This window comes from Lampetra fluviatilis, chromosome 67, assembly GCF_964198595.1.
Source record: "Lampetra fluviatilis chromosome 67, kcLamFluv1.1, whole genome shotgun sequence".
NCBI classification, from domain to species: domain Eukaryota; kingdom Metazoa; phylum Chordata; class Hyperoartia; order Petromyzontiformes; family Petromyzontidae; genus Lampetra; species Lampetra fluviatilis.
This window is the reverse complement of record NC_136341.1, coordinates 4,199,860-4,219,528: the sequence shown is the minus strand read 5'-3', so window position 1 is coordinate 4,219,528 and position 19,669 is coordinate 4,199,860. Positions and strand designations below refer to the sequence as shown.

General features: G+C 59.0%; 1 protein-coding gene across 1 annotated transcript; it reads right to left on the bottom strand.

The window, feature by feature from the left end:
• Position 1: 1 nt before the first annotated feature.
• Positions 2-17,538, bottom strand: LOC144952426 (putative N-acetylated-alpha-linked acidic dipeptidase). Its single transcript, XM_078882824.1, has 11 exons — positions 17,458-17,538; positions 16,277-16,396; positions 13,904-13,986; positions 12,976-13,039; positions 11,911-11,978; positions 8,882-8,973; positions 6,762-6,852; positions 5,446-5,701; positions 4,257-4,338; positions 2,355-2,447; positions 2-1,069 (listed from the first exon to the last, which is right to left on the bottom strand). Exons 1-11 carry the CDS (start codon positions 17,531-17,533, stop codon positions 901-903), a joined length of 1,194 nt encoding a protein of 397 aa, XP_078738950.1. The 5' UTR covers positions 17,534-17,538; the 3' UTR covers positions 2-900.
• Positions 17,539-19,669: the final 2,131 nt, after the last annotated feature.

The window sequence follows — 19,669 nt, the reverse complement described above, 5'->3', positions numbered from 1 at the left end:
GTTCGTTTATTGCACAGCGTTCCTTCATTCGCGTTTTGCTAGGGCGCGCCGACGCCTCTTGACCAGCGCGCCACAGACTCGCTCAGCCCGTTGCCTGGGCTACGGCAGTGTAGGGGGTCAGGGGTGGCGAGGGTCAGGGGTTATAGGGCCTGATCGCGGTTAGAGGTAGAGTTAATGCGTGTCGCGTTCGCAAGGGGTTGGGTGGCTGGTGCCTGCGTTACTGGGCTAGCCGGGGTCAGGGTTCGAGCCGGGGTCAGGGTTCGAGCCGGGGTCAGAGTTCGAGCCGGGGTCAGGGTTCGAGCCGGGGTCAGGGTGAGGGTCAGGGTCAGGGTTCGAGCCGGGGTCAGAGTTCGAGCCAGGGTCAGGGTTCGAGCCAGGGTCAGAGTTCGAGCCGGGGTCAGGGTGTAGGGCAAGCGGCGGGTTTTACAAACCAGGGTTTGGGTTGGATCCAGAGTCGTGGCGATGTCGCAGTGAGGACCGCGGTTTGGAGCCGGGGTCAGGGTCAGAACCAGGGTCACCATAACCCTAACCCCTAACCGGTGGGGGTCAGTGGGGGGTAGGGGGGGGCTGTGGTAGTAGGTGGGGCTGCAGTGGGGGGGGGGGGGGTGTGGCACGGTGGGGGAAATCCCGTGGTGGGCGGAGGCGAGGCCACGGTGGGTGTGTAGGGGCGGGTGGGCGGGGGGGGGGAGACCCCATAATAGTGGTGATGGCGGTGGTGATGATGATGATGGTGGTGGTGATGGTAGTGGTGATGGTAGTGGTGATGGTGGTGGTGGTGATGGTAGTGGTGGTGATGGTGGTGGTGCTGGTGGCGGTGATGGCGGTAGTGGTGATGATGGTAGTGGTGGTGGTGATGGCAGTGGTGATAGTGGTGATGGTGGTGCTGGTGGCGCCGTGTGTCTAGGCGAGGCTGCCGGCGGCGGCCTGCACGGTGAAGGTGGCGACCGCGAGGTTTTGCCGCGTCTCCGTCAGCGCCGCCGCCGCGTCCGCCAGGAACAGGGAGTCGTAGACGCCCGGGAAGGCCTCGCCAGCGTACTTGTTGTGGCTGCTCGGAGCGAACACCACGTGACTGGGGGGGGGGGGGGGGGGGGCACGTCGTTACAGCGGTCGTCGCTGCCGCCATCATCGCCACGACCGTCATCGCCACGACCGTCATCGCCACGACCGTCATCGCCACGACCGTCATCGCCACGACCGTCATCGCCACCACCGTCACCACCACCATCGTCGTCACCACCACTGTCACCACCACCGTCACCACCATCGTCACCACCACCGTCACCACTGTCGCCACCACCATCGTCACCACCACCACCATCGTCACCACCACCGTCACCATCATTGTCACCACCATCGTCGTCATCACCACCATCAACGTCACCACCACCATCAACATCACCACCACCATCAACATCACCACCACCATCAACATCACCACCACCATCAACATCACCACCACCATCAACATCACCACCACCGTCGCCACCACCACCATCAACGTCACCACCACCATCAACATCACCACCATCGTCGTCACCACCACCATCGTCACCACCACCACCGCCATCATCAGTATCACCACCACCGTCGTCACCACCACCACCGTCACCACCATCGTCGTCATCACCACCATCGTCACCACCACCACCGCCATCATCAGTATCACCACCACCGTCGTCACCACCACCATCGTCACCACCACCATCGTCACCACCACCACCGCCATCATCAGTATCACCACCACCGTCGTCACCACCACCATCGTCACCACCACCATCGTCACCACCACCATCGTCACCACCACCACCGCCATCATCAGTATCACCACCACCGTCGTCACCACCACCATCGTCACCACCACCATCGTCACCACCACCATCGTCACCACCACCATCGTCACCACCACCATCGTCACCACCACCGCCACCATCGTCACCACCACCATCGTCATCACCGCCACCACCACCATCGTCACCACCGTCATCACCACCACCATCGTCACCACCGTCATCACCACCACCGTCGTCACCACCACCGTCGTCGTCGTCACCACTGTCGCCACCACTGTCGCCACCACCAGCGCCACCACCACCATAGTCGCCACCACCAGCGTGACCGTCACCACCACCACCATCGTCACCACCACCATCATCACCACCACCATCGTCGTCACCATCACCACCATCGTCATCATCGTCACCACCACCATCGTCACCACCATAGTCGCCACCACCACCACCATCGTCACCACCACCATCGTCACCACCATAGTCGCCACCACCACCACCATCGTCACCACCACCATCGTCACCGCCACCACGGTCGTCACCGTGCCAGCGCCCGCCGGCGCTCACCGGTAGAACGGCCTTCCGGGAAGGCCTAGAGGGTCGGTGAAGGCCCTCTCCAGCAGCATGAGGCGGTCGTTGGCCATACGGAGAGCCATGACACTGGGACACAACGGGGGGGGTGGGGGTGGGGGGGGGGTGGGGTTGGGGGGGTGGCGGTGGAGGGGGGGTGGTAGTGGAGGGTGGTGGTGGGGACGTGGGGGGGGGTGGTAGGGGGATAGGGGTGGAGGGGGGTGGGGGGGTTGGGGGGTTGGTGGTCAGGGGGGGTGGCGGTGGAGGGGGGGTGGCGGTGGAGGGGGGGTGGCGGTGGAGGGGGGGTGGGGGTGGTGGTGGGTGGATGGGGTTGGTGGGGAGGGTCGTGGGGGTGGAGGTGGTGGGGGGCGGTGGGTATGGGTGGTGGTGGGTGGATGGGGTTGGTGTGGTGGGTGGATGGGGTTGGTGGGGAGGGTCGTGGGGGTGGGGGTGGGGGGGCGGTGGGGAGGGTGGGGGAGCGTGGTGGTGGTGGGGGGGCGTGGTGGTGGGGGTGGAGGGGGGGGGTCAAGGGTCAACATGGGTTCAGGGGATAGAGCCAGCAAGTCCCGTACAAAGTCAGAACTAAACTAACTAAACTAACTCAGCTATTTTCTATTTTATTTCACGGCTCACCGAGCTGTTACGTTGCTATTTTTTCAGAAGCGACTCTGGCCATCACGAGTGGTAGCTCAATAAAGTGGCTCACCGTGCGGGCATTCATAGCAGCAGCCAAAAGGACCCACAGGGAAAAATCCACGCGACCACGGGGGGAGAGAGAGAGAGACGCAGACTCCAAATACACAGCAGCAGTAGGCGTCGTCAGGGTCGGGATCGAACCCACGGCCTCCTGTGTACCAGGTGAGGTAGTCAACTTCTCCTAGCCACTGTGATGATGATGATGAGAGAGACGCAGACTCCAAATATACAGCAGCAGGCGTCATCAGGGTCGGGATCGAACCCACGACCTCCTGCGTACCAGGCGAGGTAGTCAACATCTCCTAGCCACCATCGCACCCAAAGATCCCCCCCCCCCCCCCCGTATAACTTAAACGCACTGCTGGGGCAAGTGCTGTTAGCCAGTAGCAGCAACACTGTGGGCACACGAGGGGGTGGGTGGCCAGCAGCACCACGCCCCGGCCGCCTGCAACTCCCGGAGCGGCGATGTTTTACTGCACACCGCCACCAGGTAACTTCTTCTTGGTTCTTTCGGTAAAGTCACGTAGAAGGGAAAAATAAAAAATATAAAACATAATAAAAATACGTAAATTATCATTTGTATTCTTTTATTATTTCCCTTCTACGTGACTTTACCGAAAGAACCAAGAAGATGAGTCCCTGCAGTCACGAAAGCTTTACATCGAAATTTAACCAGGTAACTTATTTGAGGCCGAGTCGACCTAGGGGAGGAGGCGCCCGGACTGGTCTTAGATAATCGTCACCGGCGGTCGCTGGATCGGCCTCCCCATTTGCGTCGGCTGTACCGGACGGACATTTCCCCGGCGAAGCCTGGGGAAAGCTTCTCCAACGGAGGAGGAGAAAGGGGGAATGTTGTATACTGCCTGGCAGGACCTTCCATGGCTTCACACGGAGGGGGAGGCCCCTCTTGGTCAAAGAGGGGCATCACGGTGGCCACGCTAAGACAGGCGGACGGACAGACGGACGATCAGTCGGACGGTCAGACGGACGGATGGAGGGACAGACGGACAGACGTTGGGACATACGGTCAGATAGACGGACAGACGGTGGGACATACGGTCAGACAGACGGACGGACAGACGGTGGGACATACGGTCAGACAGACGGACGGATGGAGGGACAGACGGACGGAAGGTGGGACAGACAGTCAGATGGACGAACGGACGGTCACAAGGACGGATGGACAGACGGTCAGACACGCACTTGTCCATGTCGAGTCCACTGATGGTCGCGTGGAAGTTCTCTGCCGCAACCGTGAAGTTGTCGATGGCCTGGAACAGAGACGCTGCAGAGAAAGGGGGGGGGATTGGGGGGGGGGGTAGAAGGGGGTCAGCGGGTTCAGGGGTCATGGCACCCTTCTGACCCCGAGGGCCCCCCCCCCCCGTGGCTGCCGCACGAAGGAGGAGGGGCGGCGATGATCGGGGGGGGGGGGGGGGGGGGCAGCACCGTGGCTACTTTTCATTTCGCTAGCGACGTCGGCAACACAATGAGCGCCGCCGGGACCAATCATTTTTATTTTTATGATGATTATTATAATTTTTTGTTTTGGTTTAACATGTAGTAACAGGCTTTTTGCAACCAAATATCATCCATAATACAACCGGTGTAGTGCTGTACTAGTACACTACACACTAGTACACTACACTATACACTAGTGCTGTACTAGTATACTACACTACACACTACTACACTATACACGACTACACTACACTATACACTACACTATACACTAGTGCTGTACTAGTATACTACACTACACACTACTACACTATACACGACTACACTACACTATACACTACACTATACACTAGTGCTGTACTAGTATACTACTTTTTGCTCAGACGAGCGACCTGGTCATCACCAAGGATAGCAGCTTATCGAAGTGGCCGATATCAACATCGTCGTCGTTATCATCGCGTGGATATTACAGCAGCAGCATCAGCCGAATGCTCTCAAAAGGCCGCGAGACGTCGATTCGAAATGTTGGGAGGGGAAAACGCGGGAGGACCCCGGAGGAAAATCCACACGACCATGGGGAGAGAGAGAGAGACGCAAACCCCAAATATACAGCAGCAACAAGCATCGTCAGGGTAGTGATCAAACCCACGAGCTCCTGCATAACAGGCGAGGTAGTCAATATCTCCTAGCCACCGTGATGATGATGAGAGAGAGAGAGAGACGCAAACTACAAATACACAGCAGCAGGCGTCGTCAGGGTCAGGATCGATCCCACGACCTCCTGTAGACCAGGCGAGGTAGTTAACATCTCATAGCCCCAATGTCACCCCCCACCCCCCGGCGCTCACCGAACCCGGCCGTGGCCTCCTGTATACCAGACGAGATAGCCAACATCTCATAGCCCCAATGTCACCCCCAACCCCCCGGCGCTCACCGAACCCGGCCGCGGCCTCCACCCCGCGTGCCAGCGCCACCGCGGCGACGGCCTCGGCGTGTGCCCGCAGCTGGGGGCCGTAGTCGCGGCAGTCGAGGGGCAGCAGCGGCGTCGTGGCGAGCGCCAGCGCCAGCAGGCCCCGGACGCGCGCCACGGCGAGGTGGCGCGGGAAGCCGCCGTCGTAGAAGCGCTCCACCAGGTCGAAGGTCTCGGACGCGCTGTGGTAGGCCGGGTAGCCGCTGTAGCGGGCGCCACGCTGCGTAGAGACGGGGGGGGGAGTGAGCGGGAGGGTGGTGGTGGTGGTGGTGGCGGTGGTGGTGGCGGTGGTGGTGGCAGTGACGGTGGTGGCTGTGGTAGGCCGGGTAGCCGCTGTAGCGGGCGCCACGCTGCGTAGAGACGGGGGGGGGGGTGAGCGGGAGGGTGGTGGTGGTGGTGGTGGCGGTGGTGGTGGCGGTGGTGGTGGCAGTGACGGTGGTGGCTGTGGTAGGCCGGGTAGCCGCTGTAGCGGGCGCCACGCTGCGTAGAGACGGGGGGGGGGGGGGGCGGGGAGGGTGAGCGGGAGGGTGGTGGTGGTGGTGGTGGCGGTGGTGGTGGTGGCGGTGGTGGCGGTGGTGGCAGTGACGATGGTGGCTGTGGTAGGCTGGGCAGCCGCTGTAGCGGGCGCCACGCTGCGTAGAGACGGGGGGGGGCGGGGAGGGAGGGTGAGCGGGAGGGTGGTGGTGGTGGTGGTGGCGGTGGTGGTGGCGGCGGTGGCGGCGGTGACGGTGGTGGTGACGGTGGTGGTGACGGTGGTGGTGACGGTGGTGGTGACGGTGGTGGTGACGGTGGTGGTGGTGGGGATGGTGGCGGTGACGGTGGTGGCGGTGACGGTGGAGGGGATGGTGGTGGTGACGGTGGTGGTGGTGACAGTGGTGGTGGTGGTGACGGTGGTGGGGATGGTGGTGGTGACGGTGGTGGTGGTGACAGTGGTGGTGACGGTGGTGGTGGTGGTGACGGTGGTGGGGATGGTGGTGGTGGTGACAGTGGTGGTGACGGTGGTGGTGGTGGGGATGGTGGCGGTGACGGTGGTGGCGGTGACGGTGGTGGCGGTGACGGTGGCGGTGGTAACGGTGGCGACGGTGGTGGTGACGGCGACGGTGGTGGCAGTGGTGGCAACGGCGGTGATGACGGTGGCGGTGGTGGTGACGGTGGCGGCGGTGATGACGGTGGCGGTGGTGGTGACGGTGGCGGTGACGGTGGCGGTGGCGGTGGTGGTGACGGTGACGGTGGTGGTGGTGGTGCTGCTGGTGATGGCACGTGCAACCGTGAGCGGGCACCTTGTTCTTGGTGTAGCGGGCACGTGCCGCCGAGATTCCCAGCCGCTGGAAGAACGCCTCAAAGTCGCTGCCGGAGCCCAGCTTGTTGATGCTACCACCGCCAAACAAAGACAAAGGTGTCCCGTGTAGCTTTAACGGACTGTTGGGGCAAGTGCAGTTAGTAGCGAGTAGCCGCAGCACCTATGAAGGCTGCCGGCACTGTGGCACACGAGGGGGTGGGTGGCCAGCACCACGCCCGGCTGCTTTTGTTCAAACCAGTGGCGACGTTCACTACACGTCGCTCCAGGTACTCATTTGAGGCTGAGTCGACCTAGGGGAAGAGGCACAGGACCGGTTCAGATAATCGTCACTCGTGTTGGCCGTGAGCGGGAATCGAACCCGGGTCGCCGGGTTCGTAGCGCAGCGTAGAGCTAACCACTACACCACCGATCCCCACGCACAAACAGACACACACACACACACACACCACACACACACACAGACACACAGACACACACCACACACACAGACACACCCCACACACACCACATACACATACACACACCACACACACCACGCACACAGAGACACACACACACCACGACACACACCACACAGAAACTCACACCACACAGAGACACACACACAGACACACCACACACACACCACACACCACACACACCCACCACACACACACACCACGACACACATCACACACACACACACACCACACACACCACACACCACGACACACACCACGACACACACCACGACACACAGCACACACAACACCACACACACCACCACACACAACCAGTTCGTGTGCTGAAGTGAGTAACTACTCGTGCACGTTCTGTTCCCTGACTTTGCTAATCGGCTGCGTTTGGTGGCGCCGACTGTAACGACGCCACATTGACAGATTGACGCGAGGGTTCGGCAGACCTGTCAACCCCGTGTCAGTGCCCTACCTTGTTACACACCAACTCAACCTTCATCCTACAAAGTGACTTTACACTACACTATACACTACACCAGAGGTGGGACAAAGTCATTGTTATGCAAGTCCAAGTCGAGTCGCAAGTCATCAAATTCATGACTCGAGTCTGACTCGAGTCCAAGTCACATGACTCGAGTCCACATCTCATAGGTGGGACAAAGTCATTGTTATGCAAGTCCAAGTCGAGTCGCAAGTCATCAAATTCATGACTCGAGTCTGACTCGAGTCCAAGTCACATGACTCGAGTCCACACCTCTGCACTACACTATACACTACTACACTACCTGTCAACCCCGTGTCAGTGCCCTACCTTGTTACACACCAACTCAGATCTCATTGGTCACCACGTGCCCCTTAAATCAACCTTCATCCTACAAAGTGACTATACACTACACTATACACTACACTATACACTAGTATACTACATTACTATACACTACACTAGACACTACTATACACTATACACTACACTACACACTAGTGCTGTACTAGTATACTACACTATACACTACACTATTATACACTATACACTACTATACACGACACTACTATACACTACACTTCTATACCATACCTGTCAACCCCTTATCAGTGCCCTACCTTATCACAGACCAACTCAGACCTTACTGCTCACCCCGTGCCCATTATCAATCTCAACGTTCATCCGACAAAGTCCCACCACAGGGGAGAGAAACACAAACAGACAAACAACACATTACGATTCATCTTCTTGGTTCTTTCGGTAAAGTCACGTAGAATGGAAACAATAAAATAATAAAAATCAAACATAATACAATTATTCTCACGACGTTACGGCCACAACGCAAGCAGCCGTCCTCAGGTGAAGAACAGATCTGTTTTAATAAAAATAATAAAAAGTAAAGCATAATAAAATATTATTTATTATTTATTCTTTTTATTCTTTTATTGTTTCCATTCTACGTGACTTTACCGAAAGAACCAAGAAGATGAATCCCTGCAGTCACGAAAGCTTCACATCGAACAAAAAAAAAGAACGATCATTGTTGTTGCCTGTGTTGAAACGGCTGTGCCCCTGCACAAGAACACGTGGCAGTAATAATAGTAAACCACGTGGCTTGACAACCCACGTGCTTGTCGGTGCCCATAGGTGGCGCCCGCTCACTTTGGGAGGCTCTGATTGGTGGAGGAGGGATCACGCTCGAGCCACGTGTCGTAGAGGCTCCGCCCCTCGTGACCCTCGTCCGGGCTGGGAACCTGCGGACACGGAGGGAGCTTAGCAGAGGTCGCAACCGGGTACCCGATACCCGTACCCGATACCCGGCTACCCGTACCCGGCCGGGTACGGGTAGCCGTTTGCGACCCTGGTGCGGCCGTGTACGGGTACGGGTAGGCCGTGAGTCACCGTTTGTCGCTCATTTCCCAACGTCTTGTCTCTTTTCACAATTCAAGTGCCTAGAATCAACCCACCCGCGCCTGCAACATGGCTTCATCCCAGAGGTCGCAATCGGGTACCCGATAGCCGTACCCTACCCGATACTCGGCCAGGTACGGGTACGGGTAGGGTACGGGTACCCGTTTGCGACCCTGGTGCGGCCGGGTACGGGTAAGGAATCAAAACCCGTTTGCGACCTCTGGTGCTTAGCTTCGGCGGGGCTGATGGTCAAGGCCCCAACCTCTTGGCGCAGCGGTGGGGAACGTCCGGCCCCGCGGGCCGTGTAAGGCCTACGAAATAATTTAGTCTGGCCCTAGGCCTCGGCAAGGTAAGGTAAAAGTGTAAAAACAACGAGCCTACCTTTACCCTACCTTTTACCTTACCACAATACAATCACTCTACCCTACCTTTTACCCTTTAGCAGGTAAGGTAAAAGGTAAAAAGCAACGAGCCTACCTTTTACCCTACCCTTTACCCTTTACCCCTTGGCATGTCGACACCTTTACCCTTTACCTTTACCATTTTACCCGGTAAAAAGGGTACGATTACCTTACCTTGCCGAGGCCTCTCTGGCCCTATCAAGGCAACCGCAGGACTCGAAATTCATAGGAACATAAATGTAATTTTGTATTAACTACACATCTTACTTGACAGCAGAGGTCGCAAATGGGTTTTGATTCCTTACCCGTACCCGTACCCGGCCGCACCAGGGTCGCAAACGGGTACCCGTACCCTACCCGTACCCGGCCGGGTATCGGGTAGGGTACGGGTATCGGGTACCCGGTTGCGACCTCTGCTTGACAGGTACTATTCTACTTCACCGAGTGTTGACATCCCCAGCGTTGAACAGTACTGCTTTCTTTTTAAATCCTTTATATTAAGTTCGCTTGCTTGCTTGCGTGCTTGCTTGCTTGCTTACGACCGTGCAAATCTTTAGGTCGTTTTTTAACCCACTTCCCGTGATCCAATCGAGCTGACATTTTCCACACAGACTCGCTGTGCGTGACAATTAATTTTCGTGAAAAAAAATTCCAAAATTTTACACTGTTTAGGGAATTTTTTAAAAATATTTAATTACACTATTGCTTAATGCTGGCAGACAATCATCTGACCCATAGGTGGCAGCCATCTCAAGCCAGAGGACGAGAGGACTCTAGCCGCCACGCATATAAAGGATTTATAGTGTAAAACTTTGTTTTTACGGGTTAATTTTTTTGTATTTGGATTGTCAACCAACACTGGGTAAAACAAAAACATGTGCACCTTTAGCACGTGCACCTTTTGTTCTCTTTTAGCCCCGCCCCCCCCCAATACGTTCCATTCATTGGCTACCACATTCAGATAAGCTCCTCCCCCCCCTCCTCCCCCTTAACTTGTATTTAAGAGCTTGTCTCTTGGAATTTTTGCCTCACTTGATACAGTGAATCCGCCTGTGACGGTCCCACCTGATTTCGATGTAAAGCTTTCGTGACTGCAGGGATTCATCTTCTTGGTTCTTTCGGTAAAGTCACGTGGAAGGGAAATAATAAAATAATAAAAAATAAAACATAATAAAATTATAATTTTGTCAAGGCGCTCTTCCCCCTTCAACCCAGCTTAAATATACGCTGCCAAGCCTGGTGGTGTTTCATTCAGACGCTGTCTTTCCGACAGACCTGTCCTTCACCCGAGGACGGCTGCTTGCGTTGTGGCCGAAACGTCGTGAGAATTGTACTTTATTATGTTTGATTTTTATTATTTTATTATTTCCCTTCTACGTGACGACTTTACCGAAAGAACCAAGAAGATGGGTCCCACCTGATGACGGAGACTTGCGTTGCCTCCGAAACGTCGTGATTTTTTATTTTATTTCTATTATTACTTTTATTAATTTTTATTTTAGCCACGTGACTTTACCGAAAAAACCTAAGAGTAGTAATTGTGTATGGCCCGCGAATGATGTTATACAAATATCCAAATGCAGCAGCAGCACCTCCACCTCCCTCCCCTCTCGAGTGAGCAGCAATCGACAGATCATCGGCATGCGTGACGCGGTTGACCCGAATAGGGAGTTTCAAGTTTCATTGATTAGGTGGAGCCCTGCGAGCCATTCGGCTCTTGAATCGGGTGCAATCGCAACAAACAAACAAACAAAAACATGAACAAGAAAACATCTTAAAGTGAAAATGTGACTGAGTGCAAACAGAAAATCCAAGAAAAGACAGCAAAATATTGCAGAAAAATCACCGTACACCAACACTGTGCAAAAATCCCAGTGGGATGCAAGTCAAACAACAACAACAACAACCACAAGACAACTTAGATTAAGGCCATCAGTCTAACTCTGTACTACAACAACACAAACATGGCCAAACCGAAAAACTTTTCGAAAATCACCAAAATAAAGCCATAAAAGCAATGAAACAGTGCAGGTCATAGGAACTGTGACCGAATTTTCACAATAAACGACATAAACAACATGTACCACCAAAACTCATGCAGCCATAGCTGGCTGCATGAGTCACTCCACAACATCAGCAGCATCAGTCGGAGTGTCAACATTTTCCAATGCACCTTTAAGATCAGCGCACTAAATCAAGTCAACCCTCGATCGTACCCGGGCATCGATCAGCCTCCCGTGGTATCGGCAGAGCCATGGAAGGGTTCGTAGCGCAGCGTAGCGCTAACCGCTACACCACCGCTCCCCACACACAGACACACACGCGCACAGAGAGAGCGATGTGTGGGGGAGCAGGAGGGGGGTGAGTGGAGTTCCTCGCCTGCTTGGCCACGCTGTAGACGAGGCGATGCAGCGTTGGGGAGCTGTCGACGCGCAGAGTGAAGTTGCCTGCCGTGGTGCAGCCCGGGAGACACGCGGAGACACGTGGAGAGACACACGGAGACACGCGGAGACACGCACGGAGACACGCGGAGACACACACAGAGACACGCGGAAACACACGGAGAGACACACGGAGACACGCGGAGACACGCACGGAGACACGCGGAGACACACACAGAGACACGCGGAAACACACGGAGACGTACAAGGACACGCGCGCACAGAGACACGCGGAGACACACACGGAGACACGCCGAGACACGCGGAGACACACACGGAGACACGCGGAGACACACACGGAGACACGCGGAGACACACACGGAGACACGCGCGCACAGACACAAAGACAAAGATCCCCCATATCGCTTTAACAGACTGTTGGAGCAAGTGCTTTAGCGAGCACACACAGACACACAGACGCATGCACACACGGCCACTCAAACAAACACACACAGACGCACGCAGACACACACACAAGACACACAAGACACACAGACACACACAAGACACACACAAGACACACACAAACACACACAGACACAGACACACACAGACACACACAAGACACACACACAAGACACACACAGCCACACACACACACACAGCCACAGACACACAGACACACACACACAGCCACAGACACACACACACACAGCCACAGACACACACACACAGCCACAGACACACACACACAGCCACACAGACACACACACAGACACACACACAGCCACACACACAGACACACACACAGCCACGCACACACACACGCACACAGACACTCACACAGCCACACACACGCACACAGCCACACACACAGCCACACACACGCACACAGCCACACACACAGCCACACACACGCACACAGCCACACACACAGCCACACACACGCACACAGACACTCACACACAGACACACACACACACACAGCCACACACACAGACACACACAGACACACACACGAGGGCCCCTGCTGCCCCCCCCCCACCCTGTGTCCGGGCCTCACCCTCGATGGCCGAGTCGGCGTTGATGTAGGCGACGGCGCGGTTCAGCAGCACCTGGGCATTGTCCTGGCACGGGGGGGGGCACGGGGGGGGGGGGGCAGTGACACGGGTGCCTGTACCCACGCTGGCACTTACTCGGATACCCGCCATCTTACTCACCCACACACCCACGCAACCACTCACCCGCTCACTCACCCGCTCACCCACCCACTTACCCACCCGCTCACGCAACCACTCACCCACTCACGCAACCACTCACCCACTCACGCAACCACTCACCCACTCACGCAACCACTCACCCACTCACTCACCCGCTCACCCACCCACTTACCCACCCGCTCACCCACTCACCCACCCACCCACTCACGCAACCACCCACCCACTCACGCAACCACCCACCCACTCACGCAACCACTCACCCACTCACTCACCCGCTCACCCACCCACTTACCCACCCGCTCACCCACTCACCCACCCACCCACTCACGCAACCACCCACCCACTCACGCAACCACTCACCCACTCACGCAACCACTCACCCACTCACTCACCCGCTCACCCACCCACTTACCCACCCGCTCACCCACTCACCCACCCACCCACTCACGCAACCACCCACCCACTCACGCAACCACCCACCCACTCACGCAACCACTCACCCACTCACGCAACCACTCACCCGCTCACTCACCCGCTCACCCACCCACTTACCCACCCGCTCACGCAACCACTCACCCACTCACGCAACCACTCACCCACTCACTCACCCACTCACCCACCCACCACCCGCTCACCCACACACTCACCCACTCACCAACCCGCTCGCGCACTCGCCCGTCCGCCAGCTCGCCCTCGCCCCACCCTCCCGCTCACCCACCACCCGCTCACCCACCACCCGCTCACCCACCACCCGCTCACCCGCCCGCTCACCTCCACCCACTCGGTGGACCCCTGGAGCCCAAACTCCTCGGCGTCCCAGCTGCACAGCTTGAGGCTCCTGCGAGGACGCCAGCCTGCGGATCAACCTCACCACAGGTGAGTGGGCAGGTGAGTGGGCAGGTGAGTGTACAGGTGAATGGGCAGGTGAGTGGGCAGGTGAGCAGGTGAGTGGGCAGGTGAGTGGGCAGGTGAGTGGGCAGGTGAGTGGCCAGCCTGCGGATCAGCCTCACCACAGGTGAGTGGGCAGGTGAGTGGGCAGGTGAGTGTGCAGGTGAGTGTGCAGGTGAGTGGGCAGGTGAGTGGGCAGGTGAGCAGGTGAGTGGGCAGGTGAGTGGCCAGCCTGCGGATCAGCCTCACCACAGGTGAGTGGGCAGGTGAGTGGGCAGGTGAGTGTACAGGTGAGTGGGCAGGTGAGTGGGCAGGTGAGTGGGCAGGTGAGCAGGTGAGTGGGCAGGTGAGTGGGCAGGTGAGTGGGCAGGTGAGTGGGCAGGTGAGTGGCCAGCCTGCGGATCAGCCTCACCACAGGTGAGTGGGCAGGTGAGTGGGCAGGTGAGTGAGCAGGTGAGTGTGCAGGTGAGTGGGCAGGTGAGTGGGCAGGTGAGTGGGCAGGTGAGTGGGCAGCCTGCGGATCAACCTCACCACAGGTGAGTGGGCAGGTGAGTAGGTGAGTGGCCAGCCTGCGGATCAGCCTCACCACAGGTGAGTGGCCAGGTGAGTGTGTAGGTGATCGTGTAGGTGAGTGTACAGGTGAGTGTGTAGGTGAGTTGACTGGCGAGTGTACGGGTAAGTGTGTAGGTGAGTGTGTGAGTGAGTGTGTAGGTGAGTGTGCAGGTGAGTGTACAGGTGAGTTGACTGGTGAGTGTACAGGTGAGTGTGCAGTTGAGTGTACGGGTGAGTTGACTGGTGAGCAGGTGAGTGTACAGGTGAGTGTGTAGGTGAGTGTGTAGGTGAGTGTGCAGGTGAGTGTGCAGGTGAATGTGCAGGTGAGTGTGTAGGTGAGTGTACGGGTGAGTGTGCAGGTGAGTGTGTAGGTGAGTGTGTAGGTGAGTGTACGGGTGAGTGTGCAGGTGAGTGTGCAGGTGAATGTGCAGGTGAGTGTACGGGTGAGTGTACAGGTGAGTGTGCAGGTGAGTGTGCAGGTGAATGTGCAGGTGAGTGTGTAGGTGAGTGTACGGGTGAGTGTGCAGGTGAGTGTGTAGGTGAGTGTACAGGTGAGTGTACAGGTGAGTGTACAGGTGAGTGTGTAGGTGAGTGTACAGGTGAGTGTACAGGTGAGTGTACAGGTGAGTGTACAGGTGAGTGTGTAGGTGAGTGTACAGGTGAGTGTACAGGTGAGTGTACAGGTGAGTGTACAGGTGAATGTGTAGGTGAGTGTACAGGTGAGTGCATAGGTGAATGTGCAGGTGAGTGTACAGGTGAGTGTGTAGGTGAGTGTACAGGTGAGTGTACAGGTGAGTGTGTAGGTGAGTGTACAGGTGAATGTGTAGGTGAGTGTACAGGTGAGTGTACGGGTGAGTGTACAGGTGAGTGTACGGGTGAGTGTACAGGTGAGTGTGTAGGTGAGTGTGCAGGTGAATGTGCAGGTGAGTGTACGGGTGAGTGCGTAGGTGAATGTACAGGTGAGTGTACAGGTGAGTGTGTAGGTGAGTGTGCAGGTGAATGTGCAGGTGAGTGTACAGGTGAGTGTACGGGTGAGTGGCCAGGTGAGTGCGTAGGTGAATGTGCAGGTGAGTGTACAGGTGAGTGTGTAGGTGAGTGTACAGGTGAGTGTACGGGTGAGTGGCCAGGTGAGTGTGTAGGTGAATGTACAGGTGAGTGTACGGGTGAGTGTACAGGTGAGTGTGTAGGTGAGTGTGTAGGTGAATGTACAGGTGAGTGTACGGGTGAGTGTACAGGTGAGTGTACAGGTGAGTGTACGGGTGAGTGCGTAGGTGAGTGTACAGGTGAATGTACAGGTGAGTGTACAGGTGAGTGTGTAGGTGAATGTACAGGTGAGTGTACGGGTGAGTGTGTAGGTGAGTGTACAGGTGAGTGTGTAGGTGAATGTGTAGGTGAGTGTACAGGTGAGTGTGTAGGTGAGTGTACAGGTGAGTGTACGGGTGAGTGTACAGGTGAGTGTACGGGTGAGTGTGTAGGTGAGTGAACAGGTGAATGTACAGGTGAGTGTACAGGTGAGTGTACGGGTGAGTGTGTAGGTGAGTGTACAGGTGAGTGTACGGGTGAGTGTACAGGTGAGTGTACAGGTGAGTGTACAGGTGAGTGTACAGGTGAGTGTACAGGTGAGTGTACGGGTGAGTGTACAGGTGAGTGTACGGGTGAGTGTACAGGTGAGTGTACAGGTGAGCGTGGTGAGCGCTGGCTCACCCGAGCGCCGCATGGCTCCCGTGACCTTGGCGAACTCCTGCAGGGTGGCGGCTCCGGTCATGGGGGTCGATGCCCCAAACACCCACGTGTCGCGGTGACCCCCCAGGATGACCCAGCGGTCTGTGCACGGGGGGGGTGGGGGGTGGGGGGGGGACAGGCAGAGACACGCCCACAGTGAGGCTTAGACGGTCAACGCACCGGGCGGGCGAGTGGGTGAGTGGATGAGCGGGTGAGCTGGGGAGTGGGTGAGAGAGTGGGTGAGCGAGTGGGCGAGCGAGTGGGTGAGCGAGTGGGTGAGTGGGTGAGTGGGCTGGAAGTGGGGGAGTGACTGAGTGGGTGAACGAAGTGGGCGGAGTGAACGAGTGGGGCGGGTGAGCGAAGTGGGCGGGTGAGCGAGTGGGTGGGTGGAGCGAGTGGGCGGGTGAGCGAGTGGGTGGCGAGCGGGTGGGTGAGCGAACGGTGTGGGTGAGCGCATGGATGGGTGAGCGAGTGAGTGGGTGGGTGAGCGAGCGAGTGGGTGGGTGAGCGAGCGAGTGGGTGGGGTGAGCGAGCGAGCGGGTGGTGGTGGCGAGCGAGCGAGTGGGTGGGTGAGCGAGCGAGTGGTGGGTGAGCGAGTGAGTGGTGGGGTGAGCGAGTGGGTGGGTGAGCGAGTGGGTGGGTGAGCGAGTGGGTGGGTGAGCGAGTGGGTGGGTGAGCGAGTGGGTGGGTGGGTGAGCGAGTGGAGTGGGTGGGTGGGTGAGCGAGAGTGAGTGGGGTGGGTGAGCGAGTGAGTGGGTGGGTGGGTGAGCGAGTGAGTGGGTGGTGGGGTGAGCGAGTGAGTGGAGTGGAGTGGGTGGTGGTGAGCGAGGTGAGTGGGTGGGGTGGTGGGTGGTAGGTGAGGGTGGTGTGGGTGGGTGGGTGAGCGATTAGTGAGTGGGTGGGTGGTGAGCGAGTGAGTGGGGTGAGTGGGTGGGTGGGTGGGTGGGTGAGCGAGGTGAGCGGGTGGGTGAGCGAGTGGGTGAGTGAGTGAGTGAGCGAGTGAGTGGGTGAGTGAGCGGGTGGTGTGAGCGGGTGGGTGAGCGGGTGGTGAGCGGGTGGGTGAGCGGGTGGGTGAGTGAGTGGGTGGGTGAGCGGGTGGGTGAGTGAGTGGGTGAGTGAGTGGGTGAGCGAGTGGTGAGCGAGGTGGGTGAGCGAGCCATCACCTGGCTCCACTGCCCCGTGGATGGTCCCCACCACGTTGTAGATCCTCCTCACCTGGTTCTGCGTCCTCACCAACATCCTCACCCTCCTGCTCGGAGGAGGGGGGGGAGGGGGGGGGAGGGGGGAGGGGGAGGGGAGGGGGGGAGGGGGGGGGAGGGGGGGGAGGGGTCAACAGGTCACCCCCCTCACCCGCGCCCCCACCGTCCCTCCCAAACCGCCCCCCCCCCCACCGCACCCCCCCCACCCACTCACGCCCCACGCCACCCACCCACCCCACGCCACCCACCCACCCCACGCCACCCACCCACCCCACCCCACCCCACCCACCCACTCACCCCACCCCACCCACCCACTCACCCCACCCCACCCCACCCACTCCCCCACCCCACCCCACCCACCCACCACCCACCCCACCCCCACCCACCCACTCACCCCACCCCACCCCACCCACCACACCCCACCCCACCCCACCCCACCCACCACCCCCCACCCCACCCCACCCCCCCCACCCACCCACCCCACACCCCCCACCCTCACCCCACCCACCACCACCCCACCCCACCCACCCCACCCACCCCACCCACCCCACCCCACCCCACACACCCCCCCCCCACCAACCCACCACCACCACCCCCCACCCACCACCCACCCACTCCACACACACCCCACCCCACCCACCCCACCCACCCACCACCACCCCCTACCGCCTCCCACCCCCCACCCCACCCCCACCCCACCACCCCCCCCCACCCACCCCACCCCACCCCCCCCACCAACCCCACCCCACCCCACCCCACCACCCCACCCCACCCCCCACCCCACCCCCCACCCCCCCACCCCACCCACCACCCCACCCCACCCCACCACCCCCCACCCCCACCCCACCACCCCCCACCCCACCCCCACCAACCCCACCCCACCCCACCAACCCCACCCCACCACCCCACCCCACCCCACCAACCCCACCCCCCCCACCACCCCACCAACCCCCCACCACCCCACCAACCCCCACCCCACCCCACCAACCCCACCCCACCCCACCAACCCCCACCCCCACCCCCCCACCAACCCCACCCACCACCCCACCCCAACCCCACCCCACCCCACCCCACCACCCCACCCACCCCACCCCACCCCCACCACCCCACCCCACCCCACCCCCCACCCCCACCCCCACCCCACCCCCACCCCACCCCACCCCCCACCCCACCCCACCCCACCAACCCCACCCCACCCACCACCCACCCCACCCCACCCCACCACCCACCCAACCCCACCCCACCACCCACCACCCCACCCCCACCACCCCCACCCACCCCACCCCACCCCACCCCACCCACCACCCCCCCACCACCACCCCACCCCGCCCAGCCCCACGCCCTAACCCCCTTACCCCTCCCCGCCCCCCTACCTCGCCCCCGCCCCCACTCGCCCCCCCCCCCTCACATGCCCCCCCACTCGCCCCGCCCCCCCCCCCCACTCGCCCCGCCCCCCTCACCAGGAGTCCCTCGGGGCTCTGAAGCCCCCCCCCACCGCCCCCCCCACCCCACCCCCCCCCCACCCGCCCCCCCCTCACCAGGAGTCCGCGGGGCTTTGAATCCAGGCCCCACGTGGGTACGAGACGTTGAGGTTTCCCCTCCACGACTCGCTCGGGGGGGGGGCGCCCCCCATGTCCCTGGGGGCGGGGGGGGGGCACGGGCGGCATAGACTCACACAGAGACACAGAGACTCGCATAGAGACCAATAGAGACTCATAGACTCACACAGAGACACAGAGAGACACAGACTCACACAGAGACACAGAGACTCACAGAGAGACACATAGAGATCCTTAGACTCACACAGAGACACAGAGAGACACATAGAGGCACACAGAGACCCATAGAGACCCATAGACTCACACAGAGACACACAGAGACCAATAGACTCACACAGACTCACACAGAGACACAGAGAGACCCATAGAGACACACAGAGACACACAGACCCATAGAGACCCATAGACTCACACAGAGACCCATAGAGACACAGAGACACATTGACTCACACAAAGACACAGATAGACACATAGACTCACACAGAGACACAGAGAGACACAGAGAGACCCATAGAGATCCTTAGACTCACACAGAGACACAGAGACACAGAGAGACCCATAGAGACCCATAGAGACACACAGAGACACACAGAGACACACAGAGACACACAGAGACA